At 40.9% G+C, this 22484-nt stretch overlaps 1 protein-coding gene across 1 annotated transcript in view; it reads right to left on the bottom strand.

Moving 5' to 3' along the window:
• Positions 1 to 22484, bottom strand: part of CDC40 (cell division cycle 40) — a 64124-nt gene that overhangs the window by 31872 nt on the left and 9768 nt on the right. Inside the window, exons 2-7 of the mRNA XM_056566312.1 lie at positions 8218 to 8304; positions 7348 to 7477; positions 4711 to 4794; positions 4304 to 4443; positions 4119 to 4215; positions 372 to 511 (exon numbers count right to left, since the gene is read on the bottom strand). Coding sequence (XP_056422287.1) covers positions 372 to 511; positions 4119 to 4215; positions 4304 to 4443; positions 4711 to 4794; positions 7348 to 7477; positions 8218 to 8304 — 678 coding nt within the window. The remainder of the gene's footprint in view (positions 1 to 371; positions 512 to 4118; positions 4216 to 4303; positions 4444 to 4710; positions 4795 to 7347; positions 7478 to 8217; positions 8305 to 22484) is intronic.

The following is a 22484-nucleotide window of genomic DNA, read 5'->3' as shown; positions in this document are numbered from 1 at the left end:
TGGTTACCTGCAATGCCTTTCTGTTGGCCATCTCTGGGAGCTGCCTGACTAAGGTATCGGTGCCACTTGTCTTTCTATAAACTAGGCCTGATGAGACTATGCATTTGCCATGTCTCCCTATAGTTATTGTATGCCTGACTGCACATTTCCGTAACACAGATTTCATGTTTGTTTGACAGCGAATACATCCTCATGACCATATTCATGAACTCAACCACATTAGATTGAAGAGTATAACCACATTTTTTTGGTGTATTACATTGTATCACAAATAACCTATATAAATAAAAGACCTCAAACCCCTTTTACACAATTTTACTCTTATTAAAAATGTTTTTATCTACACTTTTTATTTGTAATATTAACATTACCTTTGTATGCCCGGACCAAACGTGAATTTGCTTCTTGGGTAGATAACATTTCTCAGGCAGTTCAGTAGACCGCAGGTTAACATCAACATCTTGAGGAATGTGTAAATATGATCTGCCTTGATAGTCAAACATTTCCTTAACTAAAAATAAAAAACAAAAACAGTATGCTCAAGATGAAACAGTGAATGTTTAAAGTGAAACAAAAAGTTATTTTAGGATATGTTTCGGCTCCATTTAAAGGGGTACTCCCGTGGAATTTTTTTTTTTTTTTTTAATCAATTGGTGCCAGAAAGTTAAACAGATTTGTAAAATACTTCTATTAAAAATATTAATCCTTCCAGTACTTTTTAGGGGCTGTATACTACATAGGAATTTTTTTTTTTTTTTGGATATCTCTTGTGTAGTGACCACAGTGCTCTCTGCTGACCTCTGCTGTCCATTTTAGGAACTGTCCAGAGCAGCATATGTTTGCTATGGGGATTTTCTCCTGCTCTGGACAGTTCCTAAAATGAACAGCAGAGAGCACTGTGGTCGTGACATAAGAGAAATCCAAAAAGAAAAACCTTTCCTCTGTAGTATACAGCCCCTAAAAAGTACTGGAAGGATTAAGATTTTTTTTATAGAAGTAATTTACAAATCTGTTTAACTTTCTGGCACCAGTTGATGTAAACAAAAAAGTTCTCCATGGGAGTACCCCTTTAAGTTTTCTATCTGCCACAATTACAAAACATCCCAACAATGGCTGTAAATATCCATAGATCTTAGGCCCCTTTCACACTATAAAGTTGCTCTGTTAAAAGACCCGTTATAAACTTCCGCTAGAAAAGCCTTAAAAACGGATGTTAAACGTCCGTTACAAAATCCTATTCAAGTCTATGGGATTTTTTGATTATCCGTTATGACCCATCATAGCCTGTCATGAATAAAGGACGTTATTTGTGACGGAAGAAAAAAAACGGAACATGAACTCATTTTTCTTCCGTCACAAGAAACGGGTAAATTAACGGCCGTTATTTTTAACACTGAAGTCTATGGCAAACGGATGAGCCTTTATGTCATGAGTTTGCATCTGGTTTATTATATCCGTTATTACTTCTGGGCATGCTCAAAAGAGGCGACATCAGCAGACTCATGCAGTGCTGAGGGACTACTACTACTACTACTCCCATCATGGAACAGACTTGTTTCCATGATGGGAGTAGTAATTCCCCAGCTGTGTGAGTCTGCAGACAGATGGGGAGGCTACATTAGTGTTTGTACTACTACCCCCATCATGGAACAGAGTCTGTTCCATGATAGCGGTTGTAGTACAGGGGGCTGAGGGATTGATCGCACCGGGTCTCGCTTCTTAGACCCGATGTGATCTGAAGGTATTAAGCAGGGGAGCTGGTGGCATGCTCCGCAACTCTGCGATGTATCTGTTTTTTTTTTGTTTTTTTTAAATCTCTCGTGGGAAGCCCTGAATGGCCGATACTGAGGAGCCATTCAGGGATCCCAGCGGGGTTTTTAAAATGATCATTGTGTTTGGCAGTGAGGGCGATATGTATATTAAAAGTGCTGTCGGGAGCAAGATATATAGCGCAACCGTCAGACTCTCGCAGCTGGGGAATTAATACTCCCATCATGGAAACAAGTCTGTTCCATGATGGAATAGTAGTAGTCCCAACTGTGGGAGTCTGTAGGCAGTGGTGTTAAAACGGCCGTACATGATGGATGTTATAACGGGTCTTAACGGATGAATATGCCCTTTAATTTTGACGGACATTATTCAGCCGTTCGCACCCGTTATTTCATCCATTATTATACATCCGTGTTTACACAGAAAACGGATGCTTAACAACAGATGAATACTCAGTGTGAAAGGAGCCTCTTTAATGTGTCCTGACAGACTGACAAGAAGTATACTAGAAACTGCTTAAAGGAAAACTGTCTGCCTGTTCACCCACACTAAACCTAATACACTGGGTTATAGTTTGCATGAACAGAAGGACAATGAGGGGTCACTTACTTAAATGTGTCCAGTAGGTCCTGAGATATATCCCCCAGAAGATTCTCTGCTGAATTCAGTGAATCGCGCACAAGGGGGAGGGGCTTCATGACTCCACTTTACTAGGATGTGGAGTCAGAGACAATGAATATGTAAATTGGGCCGATGAAACGCCGCCCCGAGCGTGATTCCCTGAATTCAGCAGAGAATTTTCTGGGGGATATATATCAGGACCTACTGGACATATTTAAGTAACAGACCCCTCGTTGGACTCCTGTTCACCCACATTATAACCCAGTCTATTAGGTTTAGTGTGGATGAACAGGCTGACAGTTTTCCTTTAAAGGCCATCATTAATAAGACCTTTGATGTGTGTACAGCAAGGACTGGGTAGAAATGACCTGCCTTCAAGCAGAACTACCTGGGGCTATGAAGTCTTTCTGCGAAAAATCGTGACAGTTAAAAGCATAGTACTTTAACCAATAACAAAATATGAAAGTGTAAGCTTAACTTTTTTATGAGAATTTTATACAGAGGTCCCCATCTCACCATAATCACATTCTACTACTGGAAACTGAAGTATTTTTTCTTTGTCTTAAATATTGAAAGACTGCATCAAATATTTCAGGAAAATATATGTATATGGTAATAGCTCTCTGAAATCATACTGAGGGATAGCAATCTATAAACATAGCCTTACTCAAATACCAGGCAGTGGTTTTAGTTAAAGGACATGTCAATTATTTAAAACTTATTCTTAAGCTATGTTCACAAAGGCAAAAATTTACATGTGGACATTCACCCGACAGCAGTGTGTCTGCACTAACATACAGGCACTAGGACCACTCGGAAATACGCCATCTCATAGACAGCAATGCATTTCAGTGTGGAGTCCGCAGAAAGAATAGACCTGTCTATTCTTTCTGCAGATACCGGAATTTGATGTTTCTGGCACGGAAATTCTGCTATGTGAAGCGCGCAGCAGATTCCCATTGAAATCAATAGGACTCTGCTGCTGCGGAATCTCCATGCAAAATTCCATCATGTGAACATAACCTTACAGTCTGCTATAAAGAGAAAGTAAACACAATACTTGTTTTATTCATGTTTCATTCTGCACCTCTATTGTAGTTTTCGTTGCTGCCTTTGTATGCTTTCCTGCAGCAATAACATCCTGAACACACTCCAGCCAGTTACTGGCCTTATGCTCAGTGGCCTCATGTGCCCCAGCACAACTGGGTAAGGCCATGTTCACACGGCGGAATTTGTGTGTGTAATTAGGTGGAAGAATTTCACCAAAAATTCCACCAAAATTCACTGCCCATTTACTTCAATCCCAGTCACACAGCGGAATTGCTGTAAAATTTAAAGACCTGTCTTTAATTTTGCACAATTCCACGGGAGAATCCCAATGAGGTGTATGGGGCTTTGAGTTTCAGCAGAATTCTGTGTTTTGAGAACAGAGAATTCCGCAATAATTCCACTGCAAGCTTTGCAGCACTGAATGTGAGCGGAATTGGAGAATTCTGCAAAGATAGAAAAAGCACGTATAGCATATTATTTTTATCATCCTTGTGGGCTGTAGTTTTAAATAACTCCTTTTATAAACAACGCCTTTTATAAACCTTTATGAGCAACAATAGTTTTCCATCATTTTATATTACATACTATCTACATTTAGTTATGATATAAATAATCAATATTTTACGAATTCTAAATATACAGTACTTCAAAATAAAAAGTATTTATAAAATAAATACCGTGCAAAATAGTCTTCTCATCCGCAGGCTTATCGTCTTCCTGTTTGCCTCTCTTCTGCCTTTTCGCTGTTATCTCATCAAGCTCCTTTTGCTCATCCTAAAATCAATGAAGCAGTACATGTTTGAAATCCCTTTTACAGCTGCAAACATCAACTTCTCTATTGTATGTATGGCTTAATAGTCACCTCAGATGGTTTGGCAACATCTTTCTCATCGATGTATTTTGCCCAAGGACCCAGGAAACCATCTATGTCAGCCGCATCACTTCCTTTCAACTTTTTCCGCTTATCACTTTTTTTCTGGCCACTCTCAAACACTGTTAAACCTAATGGAGTAACATAATTTGAGCCAAGCAAGAAAACTGGTTAGGAACAAATACAGGTTTAACACTGAAGCATGATTTATGACAACTACAGAAATATAAGAAGCCTGCTGAACAAATAAAGAGAATAATAAAGAGAATAATAGAAATGTTTAACATTGATGATTTTTCTATTTTTTTTACTTTTAAGTGTAAACGTACAAAAAAAAAAAAAAACACAATCAGAATTGTCTAAATTACAGTGAAACATATTACAAACCAACTTCTTACCTTGATTTTTTTCAGCCTCATCAACAGAGCCAATATATTTTGTGGACGATTGCTGTAAGTCTAGTGAAGGGTCTAAGGCATATCCTGGAAAGGAAGGGGGCATCAAGCATTATATAGGGTGAATTATTTGTACTAAAGAATTGATGTTAAATCATCAGAATAACTTGGAATCTGTTTACATTGATGAAACTAGATTATCATGCAATGCAATAGAGATGTACAATTTCTTTATAAGGTTTTTCCCCCAAAAATAGGTAATACATGTAAGATCCTAAGGGATTTGCATTTTACTCAATTGTTGATTGCCAAGTATACAGTCCTTCCTCTCACCACAGCCACTGTATTGGAGGCTTCTACCAGCTCAGAGGAAACACTCAATGGAGTTTTAGGGTGCATTCTCCACCACTGCTTTACTCAAACTGCTCCAGTGCTATTGCACAATGAAAAGGAACCAGGAACTTTGGATACGGTGGTAATAACTGATGGGGATCTTAGCAGTGGAGCCACAACTCATTCTGCGGAAAATATATCTAGGTGTTCTACTTTATCTTAAATATGCCCACAGACAATGAATGCTGTAACATACGTACACTCCTGTTCCATTTAGACCGGAGTTAGGGAGTCCCATTTATCAGATTGTGGTGTCCCAGCAGTCAGATTCCACATGATCATACACTTGACCTCTATCCTGTTTATAAGTTTCCATCTAGGAAAAACCACTTTAATACACAATGTGGTATATTAAGGCCTAATGCAGATGGGCATATTACAGCTCTGTATAGTCTTTAGGTTGTGTAGAGCTGTAAAACAGTACCCAGAGGCTTTACTCGGCTCTAATTCATTCCACATATGTCCACGAGGTGAACAGTCAGTAAGCATTTACTCCATAAGATAGCAAGTAAGAATGTAGGTAGCATAAATTAGGTGGGCTTGTATATACACATACCGCCTGCTAAAAAGAGCCACTGCCATTTTTTTTTCACTACCAAAATACTAGCCTACCTTGTTATTTAAAGAAAAATAAAACTAAACTTAAACAGGGTAGTTTGTGGGAAACTTTCAAATGAAAATAGGACATAAAAGTATGTAAGTAAACAAAGGAAAAAAAAACTTCAACACACTGTCTCTTACCTTCCTCGTTCCAGCTTTGCCACCAATATAACAACACTCTGCTGCTCTTTGTCCAGTTGTTCCAGGCTTCCTCCTCATTCATGTCCCAGAACACCGAGGCACTGGACAGCAGAGCTAGATTATACCGGCAGCTGTGTGGGAACGAAGATGGCAGTTTTTGTTTTGTTTTTTCTTTTTTTTACAACCTTCCCGTCGATATTTTAATTAGAACGTTTTGGCTGGACAACCCCTTAAACATGAAGACATTATTTAGCAGCACATAAGCTCATTAATAGCAGTTATCAAGACAAAAGTCCACTGCAAATTCCACAACTAACCTCAGAGTCAAGATATGTTCGGTATTGAAAATAACTCAAACTCACCAGCAAAGTAGACTGAGCAAAATTATAAAGACAAGTCTGTCTTTTTTTTTTCTATATGTTGTCATATTTCAGGTCACTTGCGATTTTTACTATACCCATCATGTTAGATGTCCGTTTACCTATGTTGTTAGGATCCCTTCGTGCGGTGCGAGAGACACGGGCGGTGTCTTTTACTGACTCCGCCTCGCTCTCCCGTCACGTAACTGTCTTGCCACATCAAGCGACCAAGCGTCCCCTGTTGCCTAGGATTCCGTTTGCAGATGCGTGATGCTAGAGTTCCGGGCGGCGTCTTCTACGGACTCCGCCTAATTCCTCCATCACGGCATTGTTCTGTCACATGACCTAGCGTCATGAGCTGATCACGCCTCTCCATCTTTGCGCTGTGCCGATATTAACTGACACATTAGGTCTTATGTTGTGTGTCAAGCACATATGGGATGATGTCGGTGATGTGTTTGGCAGTGTTTAGTACGAGTGAGAGGTAAGGTGTTTTACAGCTGGGTTTACTTTTGTGCTATTGGCTGAGTATATATGTCCATCTCAATACATGCATTATGATTGGTGGGCAGACATGTTCCCTTGGGGGTGATTAGAGACACGCCCCCTGACGAAACACAAGTGAAACGTACGTTGGGGTAAGGGTGAGGTCTCTGGCAGTATACATGGCAGGATGTACTAAGTTTTCTTTATATTTCTTTCTAAGTTTTATTTATGTATGCTGATCTTTGTTGTCCAACTTACCTGAGTTAGTACTCTGCATTTGTAATATGAATGTGTTAATCTCTGCTCTGCAAATACAGGGGATATATCCTCTTGATTTTTGGACATGTATTCTGTGTGATTCTGCTGTCCCACCACCTCAACTCTTCTGTAGCTGTCAATTTAGTGCCTTTTTAATTTTTCACATCTTTGTTTTTATAGGTCTGCTTTGTATTTATATTTTATAAAACATTTTTCTAATTTGAATTTTGATGGTGATCAAAATTATAGAAAGACAATGGAGTCAAGGACAACAGAATCAATGTTAACATACCTGCCAAAATATTAACCTACCTGGAAGCATGCATAATTGCGCCAATTCTGTTATCTACTAAATGCAAAAACATGCAGGAAATAAGCATTTTAGGAGCTTTTTATCTCTTACCATATGTTGCAAATGTTCTTCTCTGCTGTTCAAACATGAAGTCATTTATGTGTGTTGGTTCGGCATATCCTGAAAGCATGTTCCTTGGAGCAGCCATCTGCTGGCTTTTAAATGGATTGTTGGGTCCAAGCTGCAATTACATAAATTTATTTTATTCATAAAATTTCAACCAAACCTATTACACTGAAAATACTCAGAAAGTAAGACTCTGAGCTTCAAAAAGGACAGTATATTTTAGGACCATGTGAAAGCTGTATTTTACACAAATACCCCAGCTCAGGGGGCTAAAACATAAACTAGATCATCCCACATAACAGGAACATGTATAGGATTCTAAATAATGTGATTTACAGACCTCTTAATCTAGCTACATGCCAATCGATATTCTGTTAAACAGATGACATTTCCGGTTTCTGTATGTTATGGTAGCTTTTCTTTGTCTTTATTTAAGAGTGAAATACAGAAAGGGTATATATTGTGTCCACTGAGCATCTGTCGAGATGCCAGAGTGTATATAGAAAGTGATATAGAGATATATATATATACATACATACACATATACACACACACACACACACACACACACACACGCCAGATGTCTCCTGACATCAAAGTAATCAGATCCTTCTATAACAATTAGGTGTCTGTTAAAAGAACAGACAAGTAGCCTCCAACTAAAGGAGATGAAAAGATGGTATTATCTTATGTGTATAAGCATATCCAATAGGGTGTAAAGTCAGGAAAATATTGTAGGGTTTTAGCATAGACTAAGAAAAGCAACAAAGAAAAATTAGTTCACAACATAAAACCGTTATAGAGTCTGACAAATCTGAATAGCTTTTTACTAAATACCGTAAGTTGTAAACTTACCTCAGGTGCAAACAAGGTGTCATATGTTGGATTGAATTGTACTTCTTTAATGGAGGGATCGAGATGAACGCCAACATCCACATTTTCCTGGAAAAAAAAGAATTGTGCTTGTTGTATTGGAAAGTATTGGGGGGAATAACACAGCAAACAATACAGAGTTCTTCTAAAACCAGTACACTTGGTTTGAGCGGCAAGCCAGGGCCTTTCACTAAAGTTTGCAACTTTTTCTCCAATTTACACAGCTCTCTAAAACTTAAAAAGGGCTTTATGTAACGTAGTGTGGCCTCCCTGGCTGGATTTATTAAACTTACGCCAGACAACTTTCCTTATAGGTTTACTTCTTACATATGAAATGACTCTACTACTCACTTAAAAGGAGTATTCCGGCGCGCACTTTTTTCCTTTTATCCCGTCCGGGCTGCAAAATAAAAGAACACGCACTTTCTCTTACCTGCCAACGAGCCCCCGGAGCTCCGGTACACTTCGGTACAGGTGTTCGGTCCCCTGGCTGTATTCTTCTTACTTCCTGTTAACCCGGCACGTCACACGGAGATTCAGCCTATCACTGGCCGCAGCGATGTCCCGCCTCGGCTGGTGATAGGCTGAAGCTCCGTGTGACGTGCCGGGTTAACAGGAAGTAAGAAGAATACAGCCCGGGGACCGAACACCTGTACCGGAGCACCGGGGGCTCATTGGCAGGTAAGAGAAAGTGTGTTTTCTTTTATTTTGCAGCCAGGACGGGATAAAAGGAAAAAAGTGCGCGCCGGACTACTCCTTTAATATATTTTGCATTTCTTATCTTGTACTGATGTAAAGTTACAGCCTGCATTATACTCCAGAAGGAGTAGTCACAAATCTACATGCTTCAGACCTTAAATTTTACAGCATCCCTTGCAGAGAAGAGAAGAGCTTGCATTCTTAGAGGAACAACCCCTTTTTTTGTGGCATATGAATGTAAAAACTCAAAATTTCATTTTTTCCAATCAGACAGGTCCAATGTTGCAAGTGTAAAGGGCCAGAAATACTTAAAGGAAGGCAATTGTAAAAGGTAGGGGTAAATTGCTCCTTTCTTTTTTTTTTATCCACTGGTTCAGAACTGTATGTAAACCCAGTTTTTAAGTTGAACTGTGGCTGAGAAAGACAGGCAGGCACTACTGCATGGCTGGCAGGGGTTAATAGACAAACGTGTGGAACGGAATGGCGCAGAGATATCCAAAATGCTCCCTGGGGGTGCTAATCAAAATGTCCAGGTATAGTATAAACACTACGTACAGAGAAGAAAGTAGATTGCACTCACCCAGTGGAGCTGTTAAAAGTCACACTAAAAGCTCCACTGGGTGAGTGCAATCTACTTTCTTCTCTGTATGCAATTTTTAGGTTGTTTGCATAAAAATGAAAGACATCCCATATTTGCTGTTTATTATAATGGAATCACGAATATGAAAACAAAACAAACAAAAAAAATCAATGTGGGTAAACACTACGTGAAGAGTTTAAGACTGGGATTTTATATGGTAGGCATTAAAGGTTGTCAAAAGGTGCCTCTTAATAAAGTTGGTGCATTTTGGGCTGTCCTTAAAGGGGTACTCCGGAGGAAATTTTTATTTTATTTTTTTAAATCAACCGGTGCCAGAAAGTTAAACAGATTTGTAAATTACTTCTATTAAAAAAAATCTTAATCCTTCCAATACTTATTAGCTGTTGAATACTACAGTGGAAATTATTTTCTTTTTGGAACACAGAGCTCTCTGCTGACATAATGACCACAGTGCTCTCTACTGACATCTCTGTCCATTTTAAGAACTGTCCAGAGTAGGAGAAAATCCCCATAGCAAACATATGCTGCTCTGGACAGTTCCTAAAAGGGACAGATGTCAGCAGAGAGCTCTGTGTTCTAAAAAGAAAACCATTTCCTCTGTAGTATACAGACCCTAAAAAGTACTGGAAGGATTAAGATTTTTTAATAGAAGTAATTTACAAATCTGTTTAACTTTCTGGCACCAGTTGAGTACCACTTTAAAGACAAAAAAAAAAAATAATCTACATTTATTGCATCATTTTGTATCTTTAATAATAAATGTGGCCCCACGCAATCTCTTAACCTGCTATAAGCCATGAATTTTAGAGTGAACATGGAGTGTGCTTTTAACATTGCAACTTTTTAAAGACCAAAAAATACTGGTGCAAAGTTACTGATAAATCCTAGGGCTGCCACTAAACTTTTTATAATCTATTAGTTGGCCGATAATTTTTTCAACAAATCAGAAAAAAATTATTTGAGGCGTGATCTGTATTTAAATTTTTTATTTTTTTTTATCAGCGTCAATTTGGCACAGATCAGATTTTTTTAAATGACTTTTTATTCAATTTTTCTTCTGATGTGTGAGGTGACAAAAAGAAGAAAAATAAATCAGATGTTCAGTTTAACTTACAACATTCACCGTGTGGGATCAAGTTATAGTTTAATAGTACAGATAATATGCTACAGACTGACATGACTTGTATGAGCAACCATTCAACTGCTCATACAGATCAATGGAGTACAAATGAATAGCAGAGTCCCGGCAGCAAAGAGGTCACCTAGATTGCATATGCCTTTTTTTGCATCGCAGGTAGCAGATCCAGACCACTGCACCATCATTTTCACTTGTAATGGCCATTTAGATGCCCATCAACTTTGGCAGTGGAATCTACATGGTTAATGGCAAAAATAGTTGAGAATTTTCATTAAATTGATTATATTGATTAGTTGTTTCAACCCTTATAAATGCCTTCCTATGTATATTACTACACATTCGCCATAATAAATTGCAAGTTGGGCATCCCCAAAATCATCGCATGTAAACTCTTTTGCTAAACCTGACTCAAAATAAATAAAGCTGATAAAATGGAGAAGCCTCCATAATGAATGATAATAAGTAACAAATAAGAAGCAGATAATTACCCACAACCACTTCTGTACAGTGTTATTATAACAATGAGTCAAAAGAATTTACACTACTTAATTGTATTACATGAGAACATGTACTTATTGTATTAAGCAGCTGAAAAACAGCTCCTTGCTGTGGTGCTCAGCAGCTTCCATGCAACACATTATCAGTAAAGCTCCATCACAACTGTCTGGAAAAGAAAGCCTTAAAGAAGAAAAGTGCTAAATAGACAATTATTCCTATTGCATGTTAATACATCATCAATACAATGCTGACTGTACACAGGTCAGTAACGCAGCATAGTACACTGTAAATAAAAGGATGACCATAAAGGCTATGGACAGGCTTGCATTGATTTAACATTCATTTCCTGAAGGCAAAAAAAAGTAACTTTCTAAATAGTCTTCAATAGAAATTTCCTACCATTTGGCTGCTTCTCAGAGCTAAATGTATTCATATTTTGCAACTGAAAAACCAGTCCCCTTCAACCAAATGAGGTTGTTTCTGCAGCAAGCACAAGGGTTTCTGTAAACATTTTGATAAATTTGATAGTCGCAGATATTTCTGCCACATGTGAAGCCAGCCTAAAGATATGTTCACAAACTGAATACACTGCAGATCTTTAGCAGAATTAGCGCACAAAGAGCAAAATACTAAACAAACGGGGGAAATAAACTGTTGTGCACAATAGCTGCTCTCTCTTTACACTTGTACAAACCTCTTTTGTGGGTTCCTTATCTACAGCTTTTGTGAGCTGCTCTCTAGGGCCGGGTTCAAACTACGGAATTTGCGAGCACAATTCAGTTTTGAAATTCCGCTTGTAAATTCTGGTGCAGCAGAGTCTTATTGCTGGCAATGGGATATCGCTGCACACTGCAGAGTTATCGAGGCAGATTTTCGAAAATCTGGTTGAAAATTTGTCGATGGGGACAGCAGTGTCTGCCTGGTCCTAGCGCTGACTTATTTAGTTGGCGCTTGCCACACAGAATCTCGGGACGGATTTTGTCTGTCCGGAATTTCCGAAGTGTGAACCTGGCCTAAGGATTCTTCTCCTTTTCTCCACGGCTGCACTGTACAACTTTCTCCTGCTATCTCTAAGGGAGCCACTCATGTCATGTTTTGTGCCTCCATGGCTCAGAACCGTTGGAAAAAAGCTCAAAATCGGCTGTCAATGTATCTGTGCTCAGATCGGCACGAACCCCATTCAATCCAGCGACCCCAAATAAGTCACCTAGTTACTTAGGTCATCTTCCAACCATATGCAATGTAGTCTCAAACTAAAAAATGTGTGGTCTGCTGTGTTTTTCAGTCAGAGCCAAAAGCTGGATATAATCAGACAGTCCCTAACTGATTCAGTTCAGGTCACTGGATTAAATGTGTTCCGTGCCGATGCGAGCACAGATACGTCAGCAGCCAATTTTATGCTTCTCCTACGAGATCCATGCTGTGGAGGCACAAAATTTGATCCAACTGCTCCCTTACTCTGAGAATAGAGGTGTGGAGACACCCTATATACTTCTGTTCCCTTTGGCTGTTATCCTAGATTTGGTTGAAAGAAATGCAAGAAAAACTTCTCTGGACAAAGCATGAAGGGCATGTGATGAAGTGGTTTGCCCACAAACGGTGTCGACACAGGCATCACGTCTTACCCAGGTATATTGTAAACTAGCTGAGTACCCGGCATTGCCCGGTTTTTCCTTCTTAATCCTTGTTGGGGAGGAAAATCAACAAAGGAGGAAGCTTTTGACTTCATATCCCAACCTCCTATCCCTACTGATTTGTGATGAAGATATTGGGCAAGTGGCTTTGTGGGACTGGGAGCGATTTGCAAGCCAGATCGATGCACAAAAAGGCCAGATAATAGGGCTGTAGCTAACGATTTTTTATATAATCGATCAATTAATCGGAAAAAAATTCTAAATGTCAAAAAAGGGGTTCAGCTGATTCTACTTGAAGAATTATGTACAATGGCCATATTAAAGAAAGTTTCTAGCATGTGATGTGACCAAACAGCAGCAATTGGATTTTTTTTTACGTTTACACCGGTTGCTGTACAGAATCATCCAGGGTAGAAAATTGTCCAGTTGCCCATAGCAACCAATCAGCTCACTTTCATTTTTGAAAAATGAAAGAAGCAATCTGATTGGTTGCTATGAACAACTCAGCAACTTTTGCTCTGGACAGGATCTGACAAATCTCCCCCCACGAGTAGGAGAATCAGCAGCAAAAGCTGTATGGGTGACCCTACCTTAATAGTAAACACTGTTGTAGGTATTAGAGTCACAACATTATAGCCAGGGGATAGATACAAAGGTTAATTAGATTACAGTTAATGACACAAAATAAGCATGCAACATGCACACACTGACCAGTTTCCTACACAGCCAAACATGGCTTCTTTTTAGAGGTCAACAATGGTAACAGATGTCACCCAAGAGCTGAAAACCATCAAATGTCAGGTTTACAATAGACGTTCCACAAGGCAATGAATTATCAGCTTTGACAGAGTAAAAAGCTGTTAACTGCTGTGCGTAGGAGAGCGGCTTTTAACTTACCAGCATGTTTCCAAGGTGACAAATTAAAATTCTACTGTTCCAACTAAAAGAACATTTCTGTAACAAGTTAGAGAAATACTTCTGAGGGTGTATTCACACGTACAGTATCCTGCACATATTTTATGCACAGGATTTTAAGCTGTGTTCAGTTATTTAGTTTACACTGAAATCTGCAGCTTCAAATCCTATGCAGTAAATATGCCCAGGATACTGTTCGCGGGAATACACCCTAAGGGTACGTTCACACTAGCAGATCCAAAGCGTATTTTACACTGCAGATCCGCCGCATGGTGCCTTCACATGTGCCTGCTCAGAACGGCAATACGCCACAACTAGCAGACACACTGCGATTTGCAAGTCACCGCGCGCATGTGCAGTATACTCACACATCGCGGCAGCTCTATGCCTAGCTCATGGAGCAGGGGGAGCGACTGCGATGTGTGCGAGTACACTGTGCATGCGTGAAGACTAGCATATCGCTTCAGTATGTCTGCTCGTAGCAGTGTATTGCTGCTCCGAGCAGCCACATGTCAAGGCACCATGCAGCGGCCCTACAGCGGCAGATCCGCAGCGTAAGATATTCTATGGATCCACGCGTGTTTACGTACCCTAAGTGTCAGTTAACACATACATATTTTTGCAGCAGATTTGCTGCTGCAGATTTTGCTGCCCATTGACTTCAAAGGGCAGCAAAATCTGCTGAAGCAAATCTGCAGAAAATATGCACGTGTGAACTGACCCTTAGGGTCTATTCACACAAAGTATCCTGTGCAGTATCAATACGCAGGATTTGTAACTGCAGATTAGAAGCTGTACTCTCACTCTTCACCAAGTAAAACTTTTAATATAGTGTTCTTTATGTAATTTCCAGACACTTTCCCATTCACTTTATTTTAAAATTATTTACAAAATTATGTTTAAACTGTGATTGAAAAATCAGCCACTAGGTGGCACTGTTCTGTTCCGTGCCACAATATACATAGTGAGTTCGGTCTCCTCCCGGCCTGGCAGGAGACCGAACTCCGAAAGTGAGTGAGGCATAGCTCCCGCTCACTGAGAGCCGGACGAGGCTCACTGCAGCGCTGGGGCCCCAAGAAGAATGCTGCGCCTGCCTGACATATCTGCACAGAGAGGTCTTCTATTCATCACAGCGATGTTTTACCGTCAGGGAGAGCAGCAGCGATGAGAAGGCGGAAGCGGTCCCCGCAGCAGGCTTCAGTGACGTTGTGCCTGCTGGGAAGCGCCCACTCCCTCCTGCCGGCAGCTCACACTATGTGAGCAATAACAAAGGTATGATACAGAGCTTTTTAAAGCTCAGAAAAAAAAATGAAGGGCAGGAGGGGTGTTAGGAGTAGTTAGGGAACATAGCCTGAGTTAGAGTAGCTTATTTGGTGACAGGTACACTTTACATTGAGATCTGCAGCAGAAAATCCTGCGCATCAAATCTGCACAGGATACTGTACGTGAGAATAGACTCTTAGGGTACATTCACACGTGCATATTTTCTGCTGCAAATCTGCTGTTGCAGATTTTGCTACCCACCGAATTAAATGGACAGCAGATCTGCGGAAAAAATATACACGTATACATAAAAAAAAAGTATAAAAATGTTGATATTTAGAAAGGGAAAGTCAACTATGCTGTTGAATACAGCAGGAGAAAAAAAAACAATGCAATGCTTGTTTTGGAATATAAGTTATCAGGAAATGGATTCTGCAGAACCTAAACACAAATGCTGTGTGAACTTGGCCTAAACAGGGGGAAAAAAAAGTGTCCATAAAGTGTGAGTCTGCACACACTGCATTTTCAACGCAAACCCACAGTAAAATCTGCATGTGTCAGATGTAGACTTTACCCCTTTACACTGAACAGAAATGGATATGCTGTGAACATTAGTATATGAACAAGACCTGCTAAAATCTCATCCATTTGCTGCTACCATATCCCCCTGCAGATTTTCAATATAGACAAAAGTATGGATTTTTTTTCAGGCATTTCTCCATAGGTTTCTTTATAGAAAAAAAAATGCCTCAAAACGCATGGCATTTTGTACAAGCCATAAAAAAAAAAAAAAAAAAAAAAAAAAACAAACAGTTAGGCCTGGTTTACACTACAGAATTTCCAAGCGGCAATGGGATTCTGCTGCACAGTGCACACTGCAGAGTTTGAGGCAGACTTTCTGCCTGGAAAATCTCCTCAAAGACCTCCGCCAGACCATTGAACTTGCTCAATGTTCTGACAGATCTCCGCGCTGCAGACACTGCTGTCTATGGGGACAGCAATGTCTGCACGGTCCTAGCGCCGACTGATTCAGTAGGAGCTGCCTACACTTAGGATATCCAGATAGATTTCATCTGTACGGAGATTACACAGGGTGAACCCGGCCTAAGTTCACATACTGTTTAATTTAGTAAATCTCTAGTGGCTGAAACTGGGGAAGATGAAGAGCTTTGGAAACATTGATATGTGCTGAACCACGGAAATATTGTTACAACTTTTCCCCTGTAACTAAACTGCCATAGTACATACAGGGATGTGGAAGTCCTTTCGCCTGACGCCTGGGACATGCAGTTCCGATACAGGGCTAAATCTATGAAAAATTCACCTGCCCAACGCAGGTGAATTTTTCATAGATTTAGCCCTTTATCGGGCAAGCAGGGCCGGATCGACTTCCCCCCCCCCCTTTTTTTTATTTTTTTTTTATTATAAAGCCGGTGTGAGGTGCAGGAGCAGACCCAGACTTGCATGGGACGCAAGTCTGCACCTCACACCAATGCTCAGGGTGTATGGAGCGGGCTGCTGACTCGAGCCCGTTTCATACTCTGCGGCCCTTGGCTGATTTCAGTAGCCAGGAGCCACCGCTAATAGCCCGGCATGTGGCGATTGCCGCGGCTGACTATTAACCCTTTAGATCACTGCTGTCAGAGTTGACAGCGGTGTCTAAAGTGATCTTTTAACCATCCCTGGTGGATCTCCAACACAGATCAATGGAGTTCAATAGAACTGCATTCATCTGTATGAGGAATCTAAATGATTCCTCCTAAAAAAAAGTGTATTTAAAAAAAGAAAGTTTAATAAAGTTTAAAAACACCCATTAACCCCTTCCATATTAAAAGTTCCTATCACCCCCCTTTTCCATATAAAAATATGTACACATAATAAAAAACATTTTGGTATTGGCGCGTGCGTAATTGTCCGATCTATTAAAACATAACATTATATCCTGTACGTTAAATGGCGTTAACGTAATAAAAAATTATGTTTCTAACATGATATTTCAGAAAAAATTAAGTAAAAAAAAATAAATAAATAAGTGTTCCAAAAGTCCGATCAATACCAAAATGGTACCGATACAAACAGTATATTACGGCCCAAAAAATTAGCCCTCATACAGCCCAGTATACGGAAAAATAAAAGATGTTATAGGGGTCAGGATTTTTTTTTTTTTTTTTTTATTAAAAAATTTTTTTTTTTAAATTATTAAAACATGACAGAAACTAAACAAATTTGGTATTGGTGTAATCAGGCCTACCTAAAGTATCAAAATAATATTTTTTGTTCCAGAGCATAAGCTATGGAAAAATGAAAGGTGTCATTGCAAAGTATACAAGTAACAGGTGTGGACAATATAAAAATCACACCTGAAAACAAATAAAAAGGAGCGAAGTTCACTTAGTCTTTGCATTGTGTGTCTGTGTGCGCCACACTAAGCATGAAAGAGAAGAGAACTGTCTGAGGACTTGAGAACCAAAATTGTGAAAAAATAATCTCAAGGTTACAAGTCCATCTCCAGATATCTAGATTTTCCTTTGTCAACAGTGCGCAACATTGTCAAGAAGTTTGCAACCCATGGCACTGCAGCTAATCTCCCTGGCCGTGGACAGAAGAGACAAATTGATGAAAGGTGTCAACACAGAATAGTCCGGATGGTGGATAAGCAGCCCCAAACAAGTTTCAAATAAATTTAAGCTGTTCTGCAGGCTCAGGGAGCATCACTGTCAGTGCAAACTATCTGTTGACATTTAAATGAAATGAAATGCTATGGCAGGAGACCCAGGAGGACCCCACTGCTGACACAGAGACCTAGAAAAGCAAGACTACATTTTGCCAAAATGAACTTGAGTAAGCCAAAACTCTTCTGGGAAAATATCTTGTGGACAGATGAGACCAAGATAGAGCTTTTTGGTAAAGCACATCATGAGGCCTACAAAGAAAAGAACACAGTACCTACAGTGAAATATGGTGACGGTTCAATGATGTTTTGGGGTTGTTTCGCTACCTCTGGCACTGGCTGCCTTGAATGTGTGCAAGGGATCATGAAATCTGAGGATTACCAAAGGATTTTGGGTCGCACTGTACAGCCCAGTGTAAGAAAGCTGAGTTTGCGTCCAAAATCTTGGGTCTTCCAGCAGGACAATGACCCCAAACATACATCAAAAAGCACCCAGAAATGGATGGCAACAAAGCGCTGGAGAGTTCTGAAGTGGCCAGCAATGACCTATGGTAAAGCACAGAGGAAAACACTAGCTAAGTGATTACGTACTCTAAAATCAGTGCATGTACAAAAACTCCAAAGATCTGAATAAAGAACTAATAAACAAATAGAGTTCAAACCACCAGACAGGAAAATGGATGAGTCTAAACTGACTCTAGGAACAGGCAGGAATATAGCATAATCCTCCAGTAGACACGAAGTCCCCATGAATCGGTAACAGGGATCTATCGCTAAACAGGAATAATCGCAGTCGCTCATAAAACCTCCAGTAGAGTCCCCATGGATAGGTAACAGGGATGCCCAGTTACAACAGGATATAATTATAGAACACGGTTCACACTGAACAAAAGACAGGAATAATTGCAATCCCTCAGAAAACCTCCAGTAGACACGGAGTCCCCGACGACAGGTAATAGGGATATCTAGATCAGAGCCTCAAGTAGACACAGGAATGTCCCCATGGAACGATAACACAGAAAACGGATACAATAGAAAACAGTGTGAACAGATACTTAACAGAAAGGATATACAAATCCTAGAACCGACTAAACAAACAGCTTAAAATCTACTAAGAGCATGCCACATAACCATGGCTAAAACCAGAACATACAGGGTGCGTTCCCACATGGCGTATACGCAGCGCATTTCACGCTGCGCAAAATTTACGGCAGCAGCGGGAAATACGCTGCGTATTCCTTGCTCACTATACACATAGGGCTTTCCGACGGCAGCTTTGAGTTTTGGAGGCGGAGCCGGGTGTCACAGTCACGCCGGCACACGGCCCGCCTCTAAAACTCACTACACGCATAAGGCTGCTGCCGGAAAGCCCTGTGTGTATAGAGAGCAAGGAATACGCAGCGTATTTCCCGCTGCTGCCGTAAATTTTGCGCCGAGTGAAATACGCTGCGTATACGCCGTGTGGGAACGCACCCACAAGGTGCATGCTAAGATAGTAGATTAAAAGCTCAAATAAATAAAGAGTGTTCCACCAAGAGAACCATAGCAGCATGTCAGGATCTCAGGAGTCAAAATATCAAATGTACTGATCTCAATCACCAGCCCAGAAGCTGGGTTGAGCTGATCCTTATATAGACACACCCTCAGAGCTATTGGATAGCAAGCCAAAGGCTTTAACTATTCCCTGACGAGGGAACATAAAACTGTTCATACACAAGCAAATCCAATAGCTGTGTGTGAACACAGACCAAGACAGACATGATACAGGTAACATTAAATGTCTAAAGATCGGCATCAGTCTATAGGACTTACCTGCTTGCTCTATTGCAGGGGTACATCGTATCCCAATCATATAAAAAGATGCATCTAACAAAAACAACAACATTACTATGTTCAGAAAATGGAATTTCCGCAAGGACATTCCACAAAGAATTCAGCACGGACATTCCGCTGAATGCTCTGCACAACAGCAGAATTTTCACGGCAGATGTTTCCGCTCCGGAAATCTCCATTCCAGAGTCCGCAGAAAGAATAGACATGTCTATTCTTTCTGCACAGCCCGTAAGGAAATGCATTTCTGTCTATAATTTGGTTCATTTCTGAGCGGTCCTAGCGCTGACATAATGTCCGCACTTCCACCATGTGAACATAAGCCTAACCTGAGGGGGCGGAGCATGATGTCACACGGGGGCGGAGCTGTGACATCACAATGCTCCGTCCCCGTGATCGACAGTAATCAGACCTGGAGCGAACCATCTCCGGGGACTGATTCCAACGGGGTGCATTACAGCGGCGGGAACCCCCGCAATCAGGCATCTTATCCCCTATCCTTTGGATAGGTGATAAGATGTCTAAGCGCTAAAGTACCCCTTTAAGAATTGGCATGTCAATTCTTGAAGCCGAAAATAATTTTCAACAGGACCTCCTTTTGACATCAATAGGGCTTTGATTCAACAAGGATTCTAGGCAGAATGTGAGGCAGGACCCACCTGGAAATTCTGCTGGAAACCGCCTTAAGGGTGCGTATACGCAGCGTATTTGACGCTGCGCAAAATTTACGTCAGCAGCGGGAAATATGCTGCGTATTCCTTGCTCTCTATACACACAGGGCTTTCAGGGGGCAGCCCTATGTGTGCAGTGAGTTTTGGAGGCGGAGCCGCGCGTCAGAGTCACGCCGGCACACGGCCCCGCCTCTAAAACTCACTACACGCATAGGGCTGCCGCCGGAAAGCCCTGTGTGTATAGTGAGCAAGGAATACACAGTGTATTTCCCGCTGCTGCCGTAAATTTTGCGCAGCGTCAAATACGCTACGTATATGCCGTGTGGGGACTCACCCTAAAATTACTAGTGTGCACTGGTTTCTGCATGGAGAAGTAGAGAATTTCAGCTTTTCCTCGTCATTTTCTCAGTACTGTATTAACAAATGCAGATCAACAAAGTAAATTCCACAACATACTGGGAAATGTTCCTGATTAATACATTGAACGGAGGCTGTGACAGATGCCATTAAAGATTTTGGTGATAGACACAACAGTAGGCATTTCTTTAATGCATACATCAGTACGTGCTATAAAGGCATCCATCCACAGATAAATCATAAAAAAGCTATTGAAATTCCCATGATGTCTCCATTATATGGTTGCCTGTGACATATGCTGTACAGTGGCATCCGTCAGCCATACACTAATATGGTATCCATTTTATGTTTTTCTTTTTATTAATCGGAACCTGTGCACAGGAACAGTTTAGTCTATACACTATTTTTTTGTGGCAGATTGGCCAAAACGGAGACCAAAAGGACATTTTGGGCTTCTTAATAATAAACCTATGGAGTCATTTAGTATGTACGGTACTTTATGTGTATGTTGGAAAAGTTTCCTAAGGCCCAGAATTTATCAATTTGCTGGCTGCAAAAATTGTAGTGATTTGCCCACAATAGCCAATCACAGCTCAGCTTTTAAATCATGATGAGCTCTGGTAAAATGAAAGCGGAACTGTGATTGGTTGCTATGGGCAAAACACTCCAGTTTTCTCCAACAGATTGATAAAGCAGAGCCTAAAATGTAAGGAAAATGCAGTGTGAACCCAGCCCTAAACTTAATAATTTACACTACAGGAGGATATAAAAAGTGTTCCCACCCTTTAAAAATACCGCCAACAGATTTAAGAGTGTGGTTGCCGCTGTGAGTTTGAATGGGGACAGGCTATAACTTCAATTAAGTCGGCATGGATTTGCCGCAGCAGAAACTAGGTTGCTGAAAAATCTGCCGCGGACAGCCCAAGGACATCCTTATGATAGGGGAGAAGATTTGCAGTCCTAGAGAACTCCTTTAAAAGGGATTCTCAGGTGCTTAGACATCTTATCCCCTATCCAAAGGATAGGGGATAAGATGCCTGATCGCGGGAGTCCCGCCGCCGGAGCGTGTTCGCCGGTAATCAGACCCAGAGTTTGATTACAAACGGGATGCCGCATGCAAGATCACGGGGGTCCCCAACGGCAGGACTCCCGCGATCAGGCATCTTATCACCTATCCTTTGGATAGGGGATAAGATGTCTAAGCACTGGAGAACCCCTTTAATGTGACCTATGGCATGAACAATTTAACTGCAAACCAGCTTTCTGCTGCAGATTTTGTGCAGTGAAATTTCTGCAGCTGAAAATGCACAGCAGGTTACATTGACCTCAATGAGGATCTGCTGTGGATTTTCTGTGAGTAAAATATGGGAGGGAATTTGGCATCAGAGGCAGGGAAGCTTGAAAAGCCAGCTCCCACCTCCATCGCACACAGGGGAAGATGTACATATTAGCAATGGGGCAATATCTCTGGAATGGGACCTCTTTTTAATCAGGTTCCCAGGCACTTTAATCCTAGTACGGGTGAGCCATATGTCAGATTCCCTTTAATGGTAATACAACAAGTAAACCCTGAGTAACATAATCTGCCTACTTTATGAGAAGATACAGTAAGTACATTCTGAAGGAAAGCAAGAAGTAAAATGGTCATGGAATTAGATGTTATCGCAACTTCAAACTTTTTTCCTTGTAGGCAAAACATGAAGTAGTAAAAAAATAAACCTTCCTTAAAGGACATCTGCAGCATTACAAACACTTATCCCCTATCCTCAAGATAGGGGATAAGTGTTTGATCGCAGGGGGTCCGAACGCTGGGGCCGCGGCTGTCCCGTGCAGGGGGCGTGCCAGCCGCAGCATGACGTTGCAGCCGGCACGCCTCCTCCATACATCTCTATGGGAGAGGCAGGGAGGCAGCATTCGTGCCTCCCCGCATCCCCCATAGATCTGTATGGGGACGGGGAGGAGACAGGGCGTC

This window comes from Hyla sarda, chromosome 3, assembly GCF_029499605.1.
Source record: "Hyla sarda isolate aHylSar1 chromosome 3, aHylSar1.hap1, whole genome shotgun sequence".
In the NCBI taxonomy this organism is placed as follows: domain Eukaryota; kingdom Metazoa; phylum Chordata; class Amphibia; order Anura; family Hylidae; genus Hyla; species Hyla sarda.
The sequence above is the reverse complement of the archived record's forward strand: the minus strand, read 5'-3'. Positions and strand labels throughout refer to the sequence as shown.